Source organism: Leucopleurus acutus (assembly GCF_964270905.1).
Source record: "Leucopleurus acutus genome assembly, chromosome: 7".
In the NCBI taxonomy this organism is placed as follows: Eukaryota; Metazoa; Chordata; class Mammalia; order Artiodactyla; family Delphinidae; genus Leucopleurus; species Leucopleurus acutus.
In genome coordinates this window covers 11,464,603-11,482,476 of record NC_139150.1, presented here as the reverse complement: position 1 = coordinate 11,482,476, position 17,874 = coordinate 11,464,603, and the positions used below count along the sequence as shown (strand labels likewise).

The 17,874-nt window shown below is 41.5% G+C and overlaps 1 protein-coding gene across 1 annotated transcript in view; it reads right to left on the bottom strand.

The window, feature by feature from the left end:
• Positions 1 to 17,874, bottom strand: part of DENND1A (DENN domain containing 1A) — a 548,251-nt gene that overhangs the window by 285,923 nt on the left and 244,454 nt on the right. Inside the window, 1 exon segment of the mRNA XM_082843076.1 lies at positions 1,210 to 1,279. Coding sequence (XP_082699202.1) covers positions 1,210 to 1,279 — 70 coding nt within the window.

Below are 17,874 nucleotides of genomic sequence, written 5' to 3'. Positions count from 1 at the left end.
CCCTTTTTGAGTGGAGCATTTCTTAGAACTAATGTTCTGTAGAAAATATGATGAAAAAAATTCTCTAACAGTTAATAATAATATATCTCTTTAATTAAAAATCTTAGGCCATTTACAAAAAAGGAAAATATAAGAAGTTAGATATATGGACAAATATTCAACTTACTAATAATCAAAGAAATGCAATTAAAACAATGAGAACTGTTCACTTGTCAAGAACACAATGAATTCAACAAATGATACTGGTGAGAGTATGGTGACCTGGGCACTCTTGTACATTGCCAGTAAAGGGTATCTATCTTTTAAGAAAACAGTACAATTCTTTTGGAAAGCAGTTTGGCAAATGTTTTTGAAATGTTTATGTCCACTAACCTTAAAATGGCCCATCTGAGATTCTCTTCTTAAGGAAACATTCCAAAATGAAGAAAATGTTTTATGCTCAAAGATGCTAATAGCTACACTTATAATAGTGAAAAAAAATCCCAAATAATGAAAATTTCCAGTAATAGGAAATGTCTCAGTAAACCAAGGTACATGGTATGCAGCTGTGAAAAAGATTTACAACGTTTTTATTAGCATGGGGGAAATGCTTCTATTATTACGGTACCTAAAAACTGTGGGCGTGAAAAGTCTAAATACAGATCCAGTTGCCCCTTGACGCCCATGGAGGGTACTTCAACATACCATTTCTTCCAAAAGTACAGTGAGGTAGAGCTGAACTTTTAAAGTGATTTTCAGACCCTTAAAAAAATTACTGTAAAAGCACAAGAAAGCCCTACTGAAATGGGAAGTGGGACAGCTGGTTAGGTCACTTGCCAGTTAAGTGTTTTACTCACAAATCCCAGCAATTCAAATTTGTGCCTCAGCAAAATTATTATTTAATACATACGATGAACTTGTGGAGCTGCCTGGGAATGTAAGATGGTGACTATTAACTCCGAATGCGAAGCGTCTATTTATTACTTATTTAATTCAAAAAGTAAAGGAAGAAAACATCCCAAAATGCTAGCAATATTTATTTGGTGGGGGGAGGGGGCGGGGGAGGGACACGTATTAGGAGTGATTTTTCTCTTCCTTCCTACTGCTTTCTGAATTTCCCAAATTTTCTGTAACGGGAATGCATTACTTTTTTAGTAAATGTTTTAGTGAAATACAAGGCATGAAAGTTGAAGTTTAGTTGTTAAAAAGAATAAAATAAAAGGCAAATACCTGTCCTTTTGTCCTGTAATCTGCCAAGATGTTAAGCAGCTTATAAAATACTTCGAACCAGGGGAGATAGCTGGGGGAAGAAGAGGAAACACATGGAATATTAGTACGCAGGTCAAAAACTTTAACCAGGAGCTAATTCAAGATGGTACATTTCGGTTTCTCTCTACATCGTGAAGAGCCTTCCTGTCGTAGGCTGTGCTGGAAACGCAGACTGGTAAAATGTTAATTATTTCTGAGATTTTTAAAAATTGCCTGTGTAAGGCAGAAGATTGAATGTCCATTATAAATTATTCCCATGCCTCAGAGCTAGAACAGGTTCACAGAGAAGAAATTCAAAGCAGACTCTGCAATCAGGAACCATCTCTGAATAGCCCCCCAGACCCCACACCCACCCCTTCCAGGAAAGCTTCTGTTCAAGTTTCTCATGATTGGACACACACAGCCACACACACACACAGCACTTCCACTGCTGCTATGTGCAAGGTGTCCCAAAGGCCCCATGAGCCTGTAACCACTCATTAAACCTTCTATTACAATGCACCCTTCCCTGTACTTACTGCAGAAAGAGCTCTAACTCTGCACCCCACCCTACCCTCCACCGGGTTCTGACCATCATGTCCCTTAACTCTGATGACAGCCTGGTCCTGACCTTACTCTACCCTCTGTGTGGCTCACAGAATGGTCTTTCTAAAGTGCGAATCTAAGCGGCACATTGGATTAAATTCCTGCAGTGGTGCCCCATCACTATGGGACTTCTTAGGACAGTGTTCAAGGCTCCTCTGTCAGGTCCTTGACTGTGTCTCCGGCTGTCCTCGCCCTGCAGCCCCACATACATACTCCTCTCACTGCAGCCACGCTCCGAGGAATGTCCAGGCATCCTCAAGCCTGCCAGAGCTTGCACTGCATACACTCGGCACTTTTCTCCCTCTGACCTTCATGATCTAGTCTAGCTGATTTCTACTCATCCTCCTAACAGTTCCCCACCCCCTCCCCATCCCCACCTCTCATGCCCTAATTCCCTTTTTTCTGTGCTGCCCTGTCACGTGCAAACTCCTGTTAGAACAGTCCACACACCATGTGGCCCTCGATGGCGTGTCTGTCTTCCCAGCAGACTGAGCATGACGAAGAGGAAGGATCACATCTTTCTTTACTTTGTCTTCCTAGGACCAAGCATGGAGCCTAGCAGACCCTCAGTGCTCAGTGTTGATAGAACAAACGAAACCAAAGACTAACAACGAAGGCGCATTGTTGCTATAGAATTATTGTTGAAACATACCCCTACTCCCAAGAAGTTTTTTCACTTAAAATTTAAATGGCTTTGTTCTCCATAAGAAACTTTTCCAAAGCAATATCAAATACTCATGTGGGAAGAGCGTCATACCAAGCGCCTGCCGACCTGCTCACATCTGCCCTGCTGCGCTAACAGTATCCGTTACTGATAGAGTGGAGCACTGACTCCATCCTGCCAAGCAGAGGGAAATCAGCGCCCTGGACAGATTACCAGCTGTACCGTTGAGGGTAATAAATGAAGTGAGAGGCAATAGAGAGGACAGATAAAGCGCACAGTTCTCTGTCATTAACGTCTGTCTGAAGCCAGCACATGCTACTGTAAAATTTAAGTAGCTTATCACAATATACTGATAAGCAACTTAACTTTTCACTTCTATGACAGTATTATCACTTATGTTAATATGTTTCAATCAGCTCTGGCAGCTGCATATTGATTATTACAGAGCAAATGACTGCTGCCACTTTACACAGCATTTACTTTGGCAAAGTAATGTAAACATTCAAGAGGGATTAGGGAGGAGATAAGTTTCTCCCTTCCTATTCTGTTAAATAAACCTCGGCTGAGTTAAAAGCCATTATAGAAGGAACAATAAATCCCCTCAGAAGAAAACTCCTGCCCAGATTAGAGGACTGGTAGCAAACAAATTCAACCAAGGATTACAAATATCTTTTTTTTTTCCCTGAAAGAAAAAAATACCACTAGTTAAATCCAGCAGGAAGGGGTCGAGGGGAAGCAAGAAGAGAAAATATTTTCTTGTAAGGAAACCATGGCTTCAAGTAAATGAGAGAAAAGCTGAAGTTATTTTAGGAAGTCCTGATCAAGTGACTTGGGACAGGCTTGCTTCTCTGATAATTTAGGACTGTGGTATATAGGAAGCAGTTTTGGCCACTAGGTTCAACTGACCAACATAGTTTGGGCCCAGAACCTCACACCTCCGCGTCCTGCTGGGCTGTGAGGATGCAGGAGGTTGACATGGTACGGCCACCCAGCCCACAGCAGACTGTGCCCAGGTTCTCACACTCAGCCTCGACCTCACCAAATCGATTCTTTTTGGCTACGCTAAGCAGAGCCCTCAGCCATGGGCGGTTTTGTAGTTACCCTGGAAATCAGCCATCTCTTTCTTCCTTCAGCCTGACTGGACACAACTGTTCCCCACATGTTGTCCCCTGTGCACTGACAGATGAATATCTAGTGATGGCAGTGTTAAGGTCTTGAAACCAAAACCCAGCTGTCTTCTTCAAAGGATCCCTCTTTTCCCCTGTTGGGAGGCCAGGGTTCACAGCTGAACTTTATCCAGTGGCGTTTCCTGTACTGCTTCATTAGTGCGGACACAACAGCTTCACGCTGCCTGCGAGGGTGCAGGTGAGGATATGGAGACCCTCCACTCCATTTTGTACTTGTCTGTCAGCATGGAGTAAACACTACTTCCCAATCCAGAGACAGGAAACAAACACTCCATTACACTGCTCCTCCCGGGACGGCTAAAGGACGGCGCCTGCTCCACTTGCTACCTTAATGCAACTGCTCGAGTTTGCAATGCAAAGCATCAACATGTGGTGGGCTCAGTCCAAGGCTGGGGCCCAAAATCCCAATCACAAAGGGTCCCTGCACTCAAGATGGCCATGGTCCTACGTGGGAAAAAGACATATACAACAAGGAGTAATAGTTTAGTTGGGGGGTTGGAACACTTCCCCAAGTGTTTTCTTTAGCGTAGGCTTTTGGATCAAATTATTAAACCAAAATGAGCATTATCATGACCCAATCAGCAGAGCCTTGATGGGAAAAAGCCAAAATGGGAAAAGTCTGCTTCCCAGGCACCGGCCTTGATCCAAGCTTCTCTTGCCAAATCATAGGTCAGGTAACTTTGTCCCAGGGTCTGTCCTTACTCCCTGACCTGACAGTCAAATGAAGAGGCTTCTGTTTTGTGTGAGGCAATATAAATTCTTAAACTTGAGAAGAGCTCAGGCAGCACTCAAGTATTCCTACACACATGACCTCACTAGTGTGGGCTATCACAAGCCTTTGTGTGAAGTGCAGGGGCAGGTCCCAGAGATTGCACATAGAGTCAAATGGCTCACAGTCAAAATCACCTGTAAAATTCCCTTAAGATGATTCCAATGTACAGCAGACTTGGTTTGTATAGAAACAAAGCAGATGGCCCAAGAATGGGGGACCTATTGAATGAAAACTGCCTCTGTTCAAATCTGTCAGCTTGGTGAGCTGCTTATCCTCCAGGTGAACTTAGGAACTGAGTCCAACAGAGGATAGATAGATGACTCACTTTTCTAATCTCACTCCACTGAATGGACTTTCAGTATAATCATTCCCACACATGTACGAGTGACCTGGAATAGTGTGTATATGATGGGATTCCACTCCAGTGTCTTAAGTACTAAAATAGAAAACCATTACAAATTTTAAAAAGCTCTCCCACTTCACTTGCTAATAGTTCAGTTCAAAGCCATTAAATGAGCCCAAGCAAGGTAGAGGTGTGTGTGTGTGTGTGTGTGTGTGTGTGTGTGTGTGTGTGTGTGTGTGTGTGAGAGAGAGAGAGAGAGAGAGAGAGAGAGAGATGGGGTGCAACGGTGGCAGAAGCGGACCAAGTTGAGAAAGGTGACCACCTGCGAGAAGAGTAGTCGTGAGCAGGACATCACAGCACAAGCATGGAGAGGACGATATCCCCCAGATGGAACAAACTGGCACAGAGTTTTGGAGCCCAAGTGGGGTGAGGAGGGTTCCCTGGTAAGGGAAAGTCAGGGCTCCAGGAGGATAAGGAGGGTGTCTACACAGGAGGTGGCCTGGCTTGGAGTGTCAGAACTCAAAAGGGGTAAGAAGGGTGTATAAGTAGGGGAAAGGCCTGGCACTGGGTAATGAAAGCATCTATGTCAGTAGAAAGAAGTTGACTAGAGTAGTATTAGAACCCAAGAGGATTAAAAAAGAGCATCTGGAAGGCAGTCCAGTGTGGGATGCCAGAGCCTAAGTGGACAGGAGGGCTTCCATGAAGGCAGAGTTCAAGCAGTTGAGAAGGATGTCTATGGCAGGAGGAGACAGCAGTGACTGCCTTGCCTACAGTCAGAGTTCAAATGGGGTGAGGACGGCAGCCACAGAGGAGGGGGGCTACAAAAGAGGGAGACTGGTTACACACAGGGGAATAGATCAAGACTGATCAAGTAAGTAAATATATAATGAAAACCAAGCTTATTACTATTAGAGAAGAGAGTTACTAATATGAATAGGGAGAAAATAAGAATGAACCCTACCACACTGAACTGGAATTAGATGTAACTATGTGAAATCATGGAGAGAGATAAAAGAAATACAAATGTATGTATGTACATTATTACAGATATTACAGATACAGATACATATATTCTCTAGCTCTAGCCACTGAAGGGCCTGGCATAGACATCCCAATTATAATAAGCACACTTAATGCCCAAATCCTGGCTTCTAAGTACCATTCTCCACTAGAAGGAACCAGGGCTCCTGGAAGAAATGTCTGATTCCAGGGCCAGGGCTGGGAAATACCTTGTGCTAGAAAAAAGGCAGTGCTCAACATATGCTTAGGGCATACCAATGGGACACAAAAGCTAGTATGGATGGGTTCCTACTGACCGTATCTGTGACAATTTGAGCATCAAAACAAATAAGGATAGAAAGAGATCATTTAATAATAACTAAAATAGGAAACCATGAGTCTATGCTGGAATAAATAAGCAAATTAAAAGTTTGGTAAGGATAGTTTGAGGATATTCCTAGTATACCTTTTAATTAAAAAGGGGAAAAGAATGGAGAATCCTAGGAGATATGTCCTCAATCAAGTAGTGGGACAAATTGAAATAGTGTACCACCTGGAAGAATGCAATGAAAAGAACGCAGAATACTATTACATTCCTGCCACAGAGTAGAACTTAATTCCTACGGAAACATCAGATAAACCCAAACTGAAGAAGCTTTTACAAATTAACAGCCTAAGTGTCAAGTTCATAAAAGTCTAGGAAACACTGAGGAGTTATTTCAGAATAAGAAGACTAAAGAGACATGACAACAAAATGCAACATGTGATCCTTAACTATTCCTTTATATACACTCACACTTACACACATACACACAAATGGGAGGTCCAAGTATTACATGGTAGTACTGCATCAAAATTAATACTAATTTTCTGATTTTGATGATTGTAATGTAGCTATGTAAAAAAAGAATCTTTTATAACACATACTAAAGTATTCAAGGGTTACTGGGTATTATTTTGGCAATATTTCCCAAATGGGGCATTTGTATTATACTCACACTTTTCTGTATGTTTGTTGTTGTTTCAAAATTAAAAATAAAATGGGGAGGAGAGAATCTAAAAAGTCTCTTCTTCCATAAAAACTACCATAAGTTGGAACTTCCCTGGTGGTTAAGACTCTGCACTCCCAATGCAGGGGGCCTGGGTTCGATCCCTGGTCAGGGAACTAGATCCCACATGCCACAACAAAGATCCCGCATGCTGCAAAAAAAAAAAAAAAAAAAAACTCGCATGCCACAAAGAAGATCCCATGTGCCAAAACTAAGGCTCAGTGCAGCCAAATAAATAAATAAACAGTAGACCAACTAGAGTATACAGAATAATGAGATGAGTTGGGAAAATAAAATAAAAAATTTAAAACCATGGCTATAGGGAGGGGCATGCAACAGAGAGAAGAGCTGGTTGCAACTGTGAGTGGGAGTCAATAGCATCACAGAGAGAAGGTTGGGCTTCAGCTAAGTCTTGAAAGAGGTTGTTCTCTGCCTAAGGGAAGAAGGTTGGAATGGGTGGGGATAAAGAGCATTAGAGGCAGGGAAAACTCATGAGCAAGGGCTTGTAGGCACAAACCACTGGTGCAGTTGGAATAGCCAGAGAGTAGGGTGTGCAGGCTACAGGAGGACAAAGATGAGGCAGGGGCAGAAGGGCCAGGCTCTGGAGGGGCTCTCATATGCCAAATGCACGGGCCTCCTTTTTATTCTGGAATCGGTGGGGAACCAAAGGGCCAGTTAAAGAGAAGCAACATTCTGAAGATGAGTATTTAGAGCCAGGCAGAAAGTGATTATCTCCCCCTCACCATAGCCCAGTGGGTCATCTCAGCCTTACCAGAACCACTGTCCACTTTGCTACCCTAAAAAGAAAAACTTCGATAATATGATCTAGTTATGGGCTTCCCTGGTGGCGCAGTGGTTGAGAATCCGCCTGCCAATGGAGGGGACACAGGTTCGGTCCCTGGTCTGGGAAGATCCCACATGCCAAGGAGCAACTAAGCCCATGCGCCACAACTACTGGGCCTGCACTCTAGAGCCCGTGAGCCACAACTACTGAAGCCCTCATGCCACAACTACTGAAGCCCATGCGCCTAGAGCCTGTGCTCTACAACAAGAGAAGCCACCACAATGAGAAGTCCGCAAGGAAGAGTAGCCCCCGCTTGCCACAACTAGAGAAAGCCCACGCACAGCAATGAAGACCCAACAAAGCCAAAAAAAAAATAATAAATAAATATATATATATATATACACACACACACATATATGATCTAGTTATACACATAATTTGAAAAAGATCAACAAAATGCCCTGGCTGTAGTATGAAAGTGAAATGAAAAAGTACTTTATAACAAAAAGTTTAACATTTAAACACTCAGGCACCATTATATTAGAAGATATAATGAAATAGTACCTCCCTGAGGGCTTGCCACAGATGTGCATCTACTCATGTTTCGAATGATGAGTTTAAAGCTAAGAAGAGTGACATGCAATACAGTCTTTCAACTTTTCTTTGTGATTTCCACTGCCTAAGAAGCCCTTAAAACTTCATTGCAGGTACTCTAAGAGAGGTATCCCTTCTTTTCTTACTTCCTGCCAGCAGATTTTGCCAAGATTCATTGGATGACAAAGCATCCCTTGGCTAAGGCTACTTGGCATATTACCAACCCCCAACCCCCAAATTTAAACAAGCAGAGCAGCATGGGACATCGGGAGAACACAGACTTGAGTCGAATAACCTTGTATGAATCTCAGTTCTGATACTTAGTAGTTGTGACACCTCAGGGAAGCAATCTCTCAAAGACTCAGTTTCCTGTTCTACAAAAAGATACACACCATCTAACTAATGTAACTGATGTATACAGAGACACACAACCCCGGGCCTGGAATACTCTTCCTGTCCCTCTCTGCCTAACATTCCTGGTGTCTGCTTCAGAGGTTCCTCCAGGACTCTGTATAGGAATTCATCAGGCCCCGCAGTCACCAGAGCAGACAGGAAATTACAACCTGTTATAAGAGGAAGATACTCACAAATGATATGACCGCTTAAACCAGTAAGTCCCCACTTAGCCCTTCCAGTTTGACTAGCATCTATACCTACTCCTCTGTCAGTGTCTCGTTGGTCAAATGTCTACAATAAAATGCAAATAAAGGACTTCCCTGGTGGCGCAGTGGTTAAGAATCCTCCTGCCAATGCAGGTCGGGACACGGATTCGAGCCCTGGCCCGGGAAGATCCCACATGCCGTGGAGCAACTAAGCCTGTGCGCCCCAACTACTGAGCTGCGCTCTACAGCCCACGAGCCACAACTACTGAGCCCGTGTGCCACAACTACTGAAGCCTGTGTGCCTAGAGCCTGTGCTGCACAAGAAAAGCCACGACAATGAGAAGCCCGTGCACCGTAACAAAGACCCAACACAGCCAAAAATATAAATAAATAAATTTATTTTTAAAAATGCAAATAAAAGTTCAACCTTTGCAACGATGCAGGATTTCATGAAGCCCTTGTTAGAGATGCTGGACAACCGCTCAGAGCTAAGGAAAAGTGACTGATAAAGACCTGGCAGCATTAGACCAGGTAACAAGAGACGAAGAGAAAAATCAAGAAAAACAAGGATGGGGGCACATCAAAGGAAAATGAATTCAGTATCAAAGGGTTAAGAGAGGCCTTGGGGAATTGATGGCGTCCTCAAAAACTTTTGGTAAAACGACTCCTTTTATGATTATGCTATGAAAGTCAAACATGAAGTGTTATTATGTCTGAAAAATCATACCACCACCGACAAAAAACTCACTTGACTCATTATTCTAAGAATTAATGTGTTGTTGGAATAAAAGCTAGATTTTGTCAAAATGAATTGATTTTCAAAGTTTGTTTCGTTTTTTCTAGATAAAAATTCTAAATAACCCCCCCATTTTTACTATAAAATTTTGGTCCCACTTAAATAAATGCATTTTAGTCCCAGCATATGAGGCCGTCCTGGGCTTACCCTATATTAAGACTCACCTCAGTTCTTGACTAGTATCAACTCCATGAGAGCAAGGATCATGACTGTATATTGACTGTTTAATCTCTAGTGTGTGCCTGGCACATGTTAGACATCCACTAAGTCAGAACTTCCCTTGACAGATGTAACTCATCCCTATAGTTTCTACTAAGGCCATTACCACTAGAGCCACAGAGAAACAGTCAACCAACTCTTATTGGGAGGTGGGGCTCCAAATTTAGGAGGCAGCATTTTGGTTAGAAAAATGATCCAGAACCAAAACCAATTCCTATCAATGGACTGCTGGAGTGACAAATAATTTAAAATAGAGTGAGCAAATAAATATTCTAAGCAGATCAAGAAGTACCCACAAACTTAAGATTTCTTGCTCCTTGTCCATCCCTTCAACACAAGTAAACCCTGCTATCTACTTTTTTTGTTTCTACTTCAAGTACTATGGGAAGATGTAATATGGGAAAATGTCAAAAACCAAGCTCATTATTGTAGTTTGGCAACTTAATTTTTCAAGCACAGGTGAACCTCTAAAACTGCTCAAGAATCCTCTAATCCGCTAGTGTATCAGGCCCCATGTTCCCACAGAGTCTGCCCTAAACTTACTCTTTTTCTCCCATCTCTAATCCATCTCTCCTGCTCTTCAGAAGATTTTCTTCTCTCCAAACTTACTGAAGAGAATATCTCTAACATGAGCTTCCCTTTCTCCCACTCCTACACCTCTCATGCCCTCCCCTTTCTCTCCCAATTGGAGATAGAAAGTGGGAAGACCCTAGTCTCCAACCGCACTGCCTTCTATAAGACTCATCTTCTCTCTCAGCCAACACTCAGCCTACACTCAGCCAACAAGCATTCCCATCTTTAAGCCCAACAAAAACCATCCTTGTGTGCTAGTCTACAGTTCTCAAACTACAGCCTTAGCACCAAGGTGCACACATTCCTCCCTATGAGAAAAACATACCACAACCTCCTGAGCTAACCACACTAAACTTCAATGAACATACTCTGGAATTTAAAATTGAGGTGACGTTTACAGTCCAAACATCACACATTTCCAGATCATTCACTTTTCAAATGCTGCAGTCAATCATCCATGAAATCACATATTCCTCCATATTTATTAAGCTGCATCCAATATATGCCTGGCACTCTGCAAGGTGCATGGGGAATGAGACCCAGGACCCAGCATTTGGAGAGCTCACTGTCGCATGAAGGAAGCAGACACATTGGCAAATACTGTCGGCAGCGCTGGGTCAGTGCTATGACAGAGGTTCACAGAGGGAACAGAGGAGAGGTTCTGGAAAGTCTTCCCACAGGAAATGACACTTCGCTGATCAACTTTACACAGACTGCAAAGTCAGGAGACCCACTGTTCTGTCACTAGCTGTGGCCTGAACTGTGTTTCTTCTCCCCCACGTGTGAAATGGCGATATACTATCTACACTCACATGGCTGTTGTTAGGGGGAAACATATGCACCCACCATTGAGCCTGGAACAGAATAAACAATGGTTTTCCCTGATGAAATTGTACTCTTTTGCCGTTAAGATTAAAAGTTGGAGGAACCTAAATAGGAAAAAACGAACAATCCCCCTTGGGAGATCAGAGCAAGTCTCACTCAATCTGAGCATTCTGCTTTGCTCACAGTTGCTGATCTCAAATTGTAAATTTATTATGGCATCTGGTTAAGCTCAAGAATCTCTGACTTGTGTCCATAATTAATATCCCATTGTGATACCTATTACATCTATGCAGGAAAATATGTTATATGCACTGAATGAGCAGAAATATTAATTTGCATTAGGAAAAAAACCAACAAGCTCCCGTAAAACATCTGTGCTTACATAAATCTACCCAAACATACACTTGGATTTGAGTTTGGAAACAAGGCTCTTTTCCCTCTTGATGGGTATTCAATAATTGTTGCTTTTAGACAGCGGATGTGTCGTCTTCTTTTCTATGACAGTATTACTATGATTGAGGGAGATTGCTCAGGAGGAAAGCAAGGAGGCACTTTTCTGTTATCACCAGTGAAGTGTTGGTAACAGAAGATCTGTGGAGTAATGACACCTGCACTGACAATTCAGTGTAATTCTCAGATATTTTCCATTGAGCCCAGAGAGGATGAGCACATAGGCCTTTCATCATTTTCCTAAGAGAGTTTATGATGCAGCCCACCTCCTGTATTCACACACCTGCAAGTTTTTTCCCCATTCAGAGCATCTTATTTTATGGTTTAAATTACTACTGTAATATAATATAATGGGTTAGTGAGGGTCTAACCATGGCCCACCTTACAGAAGCTTTCACAGACTAAAAGAGAAACACATTGTCTCTACTGAAAATGAAAAACACAACAAAAGGAAGAAATGGCTACACAAGAAGTCCTGTCCTACTTTCAGAAGTAAACAACAAAATTAATTATCCCACTGAGACACCATTTGATATTATTCTCATTTCAGAGCTAGGAAGTGGAAGCTAATGGAGAAAAGCGGGAAATTTATCAAGCAATAGGTGCTTTGAACTATTATTCTTTAAAACAACTCTATGAGATGAACTATCATTCCATTTTACAGATGAGAAAACTGAGTCTCAGAGAAGTGAAGTAACTTACCTAGGACAGCACAGTTACTAAAAGCACAGCTCAGACACAAAACTAGTCCAATGTGATTTCTATCCTACTCACTCCACACAACACAGTATCAGTTGTACAACCTGATCAAGTACAATAGTCAATCCTGAGATTAGGATTTAAAATTCTTACCTTGCAGTTCTTACTGTAATGCCCTGATAAAATGAAAGCTTGCCTCCAAAGGTCCCTCAGCTCGAAGCGTTCTGAGCAATCCAACTTTGGCTGCCTCCCAACAGTTCAGCATGTTTTCTTACTTTGCCAGCTCCAGGGACACTAGTCATGTGTCAGCTCTTTATTGCTTTAGGAATTAGCGTACATGTTATATTCGGAAACACAAATATAAATAGCTCAATTTAAAATGTTTTAATCAAGCATGGCAAAAGAGATATTTTAAGTTTCCAGTGCTGCGTGTCAAAACCCAATGCCTCTGCTACCTTAGAGGTGTATTTTTAAGAACTTATCTAAAAAAACAATGGCCTGTGTCATAGATTCTTAAACAGACTGTTGCCTTTTTTAAAATTTAAAGCATAAAGCTTTAAATGTATGCTTATGGTGACAATTAAGGAAATGCTAGATTAGACAGGGCATCAGTTTTCCACGAATAGCACTCATTTAAGTTCATTTCCACCCCAGATCTCTGCAGATCTCTGTTACGTCATTCAATCACAAATCTCTCTATAAAAGTGTCTGGCTGTCTCTTAAAACCATTTACGCTCTATGCTTCAATGCCTTTCCTTGGCAACTTTTTCCATATGCTTAACTTCTTTCAGGAAAGCAGTTCTGTCTCAATTCACAGGACAGCACACCAATCAACACAAGCAAGCAGGCAGGTAAAGAAAGGAAAAAGGAGAGACGGGCACATAGAGAGAAGGTAGAATATAAATGTAGCTGGTCCAATAAAAGTAATGTTTTGGAAGGCAAAGAGTTTTAGGCCAAAAGAAAACTAACCAACCACCTACCCCCAAGCAATCAGAGAGCCCTGAACTTGAATTTATAACCCAAACACCCTGTACCACATGCAACTTGAGACACAACTGGTAGCACTACTGGGGATTTATGACTTATGACTTGTTCATATTTAATTTGTAACCAAACACTTCCCCTTCCTCTTTGCTACTTTAGAACTCTTGATTAACTCTTGTTTTCACAGGTCAGAGGTTAAATAAAGGAAGGGAAGCATTCTGGGGTGAGATTGCCCAGAGCACCACATCCAAGAGTGACCTGTGCAAGGAACATTAAAATAAGTAATAAGACTAGAGATTGTTCAAGACAGCTGATGTTCAAAGACTCCTTTGGGTACAAAGCAGGATCTTGCGACTAGAGAGCTGGCAAGAAAGGTGGACAGGAAACTGCTCTCAAGTTACCTTTCGTGACAGAGCAACTCTCTCACCAAGAGGTTTCTCCCAAAATGTTTTTGGAAATGAGACTGAGGTTTTAAGGGAAGGTAAAACAGGAATTTGTATAAGCCAAACAACCCTTCTCCTCGCTTCATTCTGCCACAGGCATCTGTCTTGCCCAGCAGATTCTCCTACTCCAAAGAAAACCTCCATGGCTAACACAAGGGAAGCAAATTTCTTGTACACACAGAGGCACAGCTACCCTGCTGAACAGGGTATAATCTGTCCAACTGCAAGATCCACCTCGTACCAAGTACCTTTACCACTCATCATGTACCAAACTGATTAAAAAAATAATAGTAGAGACCACGATTCATTCTGGAATACCAAATGCCAGGAGCTCTACATGCATTTGTTTATTTACTCCTCATAGTAATTTATTAAGTAGGTACCATTACATCCCCAGATAACATATGAGGAAACTGAAGCACAGAAAAAGTAAGTAACTTGCTCAGACTCACACAGCCACAGAGTAGATCAGGGCTGGATCCAGGTCTATGTGGCTTGCTATACCAGTAGGTACTTTTCTGAAAAAAATCTTCCTCAGGGAACAGTATCAGTGAAGTACACACTAGACGGCACATACACTTTAGATGTGATCAGGTGTTTTCAAATTGTCAAAATGGGACAATGCTCATTTGTTTTATAGCTAGCTCTCGTTTGTTCGTTCGTGCGTTCCTTCTTTCCTTCATTCATTCATTGCCTGATATAAGCCAGGCACTGGACAGAGAGTTGACTAAGGCATAGCTTCCACTAAAGTAGGTCCCTGATTTAAATTTGTATGTGAAACCATTATGGCATTAGGAATGATCTGATAGAGGCAACAAAAACAAAACTTGGAAAATGTGGGAAGCAATGGCTGGGCCTCTGTGCAAGGAGCTAAGGCATGCGTTTTCTCTGCACCATAATCACAGAACACAGCCAGAGCCTGGAGCAGTTTCCTCAGCTGAGCCCTTCAACAGGATGGAGGAACCCAATCCTGAGCAACCTGAGAAGGTGGGTGTCCACTACTGGGTGATCAGATTTGAAACATAAAGTGCCGTTAGTCACTCTCTGTTGTTTCCCTGACAAAAAATCCCGCCCCTCGGCCACTCCTTAGTTTTAAAACAATCTTTGTGCTTATGGCTTATGTTTTATTATAATCCAGGAGGAGTCCGTAATGCTAAAAAAGTCTAAAATTGGTGTTATTAACTCTCTTAAAGTATGGTAGGTTAGAGGAAGGTCAAGTGTTTGGTTAAACAAGTCGTAAGTCAGCAGTCCCCAGCAGCACCACCAGTTGTGTGTCTCCCTCAAAAGAAACCCTAAAAACTAATTTTTAGAAAAAGGAAGCTTGGCCAGCAAAGCTGGCAGAAACAGGTTTCTCTGACATAAATTCTTAAACTCATATAATATGAAAGAGAGCAGGAAAATTATCTTTCAGTAACCATTAAAAGCAGAATATGGGGACTTCCCTGGTGGCGCAGTGGTTAAGAATCCGCCTGCCAATGCAGGGGACACGGGTTCGAGCCCTGGTCCGGGAAGATCCCACATGCTGCAGAGCAACTAAGCCCGTGAGCCACAACTACTGAGCCTGTGCTCTAGAGCCCATGCTCTGCAACAAGAGAAGCCACTGCAATGAGAAGCCTGTGCACCACAACAAAGAGTAGCCCCCACTCGCCACAACTAGAGAAAGCCCACGCACAGCAACGAAGACCCAACGCAGCCAAAGATTAATTAATTAATTTTTTTAAAAAAGCAGAATATGAAGGTTAAAAAAATGTATGCAGGAATTATTTTTACTTTATTTCCACCAGCATTAAATGCTGTAACAATTTTTTGGTACTATATTGTAAATGGAAGTTCTTTACCATGTGTATAATAGCGAAACATATGTACTCACATCTAAGTATGTACTAAGAGAATGGCTAAATAAATTATGATAAATCCAGGCAACAGAAAATTAGGGTTTAGAATATTTTTAGTAATACTATAGGAAAATGCCCATGAAATAATATAAAGTTGACTCAACTGTGCAGGTCCATTTACACATGAATTTTTTCCAGTAAATACAGTACCTGTATTTTCATTTTACAGATCTTTAACTAACTGAAGGGAAAAGTTTGCATTCAATTACTGATCATAGTATGTGGAATCAAAAGAACTAGGGTTTGAACCCTGCTTCTATCCAAACTGTTTCAGCTTCCTGCCCTTGGGTGAGTCTGTTATCATTTCCTCTGTTTTTGAGGCAGTATGTGGATCTTCAACTTGCGATGGGGGTTGCACCCCTAACCTCATGTTGTTCAAGGGTCAAATGTAGATTGAAAAGAAGCAATGTTCGCAATTATGTATCACATGCAATCATACACTCATAGAAAGATTACAAGATGAAAAATTAATAGTGCTTATCTCTAGGTTGTGGGATTACAGATAATCTTTGTTTCCATCTACATTCTTCTCTACATTTTCTAAGGCTTATGTATTGAGCATGCAGTGCCTTAAAAATTAGAAAAAGGTTGTGTTGCATTTTAAGTACTTTATCTTATTCATGGTTGCAAATACTTGGAACTAAGCTAAATGTACAATAATGGTTCACAAATTTGGACTATCAAAATAATGGAATATTTTTTAAAACTTTCAGGTGTAAAATTTATTTTTTTTAAAGTTTGATATTATTAGAAAAAATCACAAGCTTATAATTATAAGCATAAAATTTTATTTTTTATTTGTTTTTTATTGAAGTATAGTTAATATACAATATAAGTTCCAGGTGTACAATATAGTGATTCGCAGCTTTTTAAGGTTATGCTCCATTTATAGTTATTATAAAGTACTGGCTATATTCCCTGTGTTGTACAATATATCCTTGTAGTTTTGTATATAATAGTTTGTACCTCTTAATCCTCTATCCCTATACTGCCCCTCCCCCCTTGGAATATTATATATTCATTAAAATCAGACTACAGAAAAGTATTTCAACATAGAAAAATATTTACTATATATTTAGATATAAAAGCAGGCTCTATAATATATAGAGATGATTTTTCATTTTGTGTGTTTTCCTTTATTTTCCAAACTTTCTACAATAAATATGCATTATTTTTATGCACTTTTAAGTTTAAAAAAAAGCAACATGCATGATCCTCCCTGCCTACCAACTTCCAAGTCATCTTGTTTGGTGGTAGGGAGGTGGACTGGATAGGGAGAGCAGAATCGAAAGCCTATCCTCTTGTTTCCTTAAGTGTGCTTAATAACTGTGATGACTCAGTTCCCAAAGAGGTTCTCTAGCTGAAATGGACGTTTGCACTCTTTAACAAACTGATCACACCAGTCTCATGCTCTTTCCACTGCACCACGCTTAACATGGATCTCAGCTCCAGGGAGGGGTGGTTGGTTAATAAGGGTTTCAGTGACCTTCCTCACTGTGGGAGCAGTCAGCCTTCATAAACCCTGGTGGATCTCAGAAAGGAGACACACTCACTTGTGCAAGGCCACCCTAAGTTGAGAGGGGGAAGAAAAAAGGCTCAGAGTCTTTTTTATCCCTGTTAGATTTTGAGGCCAAATCCTCAAGGCTGGATGGTTCATATAAACATTTAGCAAGCATCAATACACACCAGCCTGTGCTAGACAGCCAGGATAAATACATGAGCGAAACACAGCACTGTCTGTCCTCAAGGAACCTAGGTCTCTCAGGGTAAGACAAACATGGAAACGGTTAATCTCAATGCAATGTGAGGCTGCTGTGATACAACGAGGCATTGACAGCTGTGGGAATACTGAGGAAAAGTGTCTCAACCAGACCGGGGTATTAGCTAAATGAGGAAGAGTAGTTAGATGAAAGAAAAGTGCACTTCCATCTGGAGGGGACAAAATATTCCAGAGGCATAGAGACAATGGACTACAAATGGCTTGGGGTGGTTGGTTTCCACTTAAAGGTAAGGGCAAGATGTTTCTCTGTGTGATTTTGGGGCGGGGGGGAGGTTCTGTTGGGGGTGCAGATGGAATTCTTGGCAGAAGAAGCTGAGACTAGAGAAATCCAAAAAGACCGGCTTGTGAGGAGTTTTATGTGCAAGACTAGGGAGTTTAGCTCT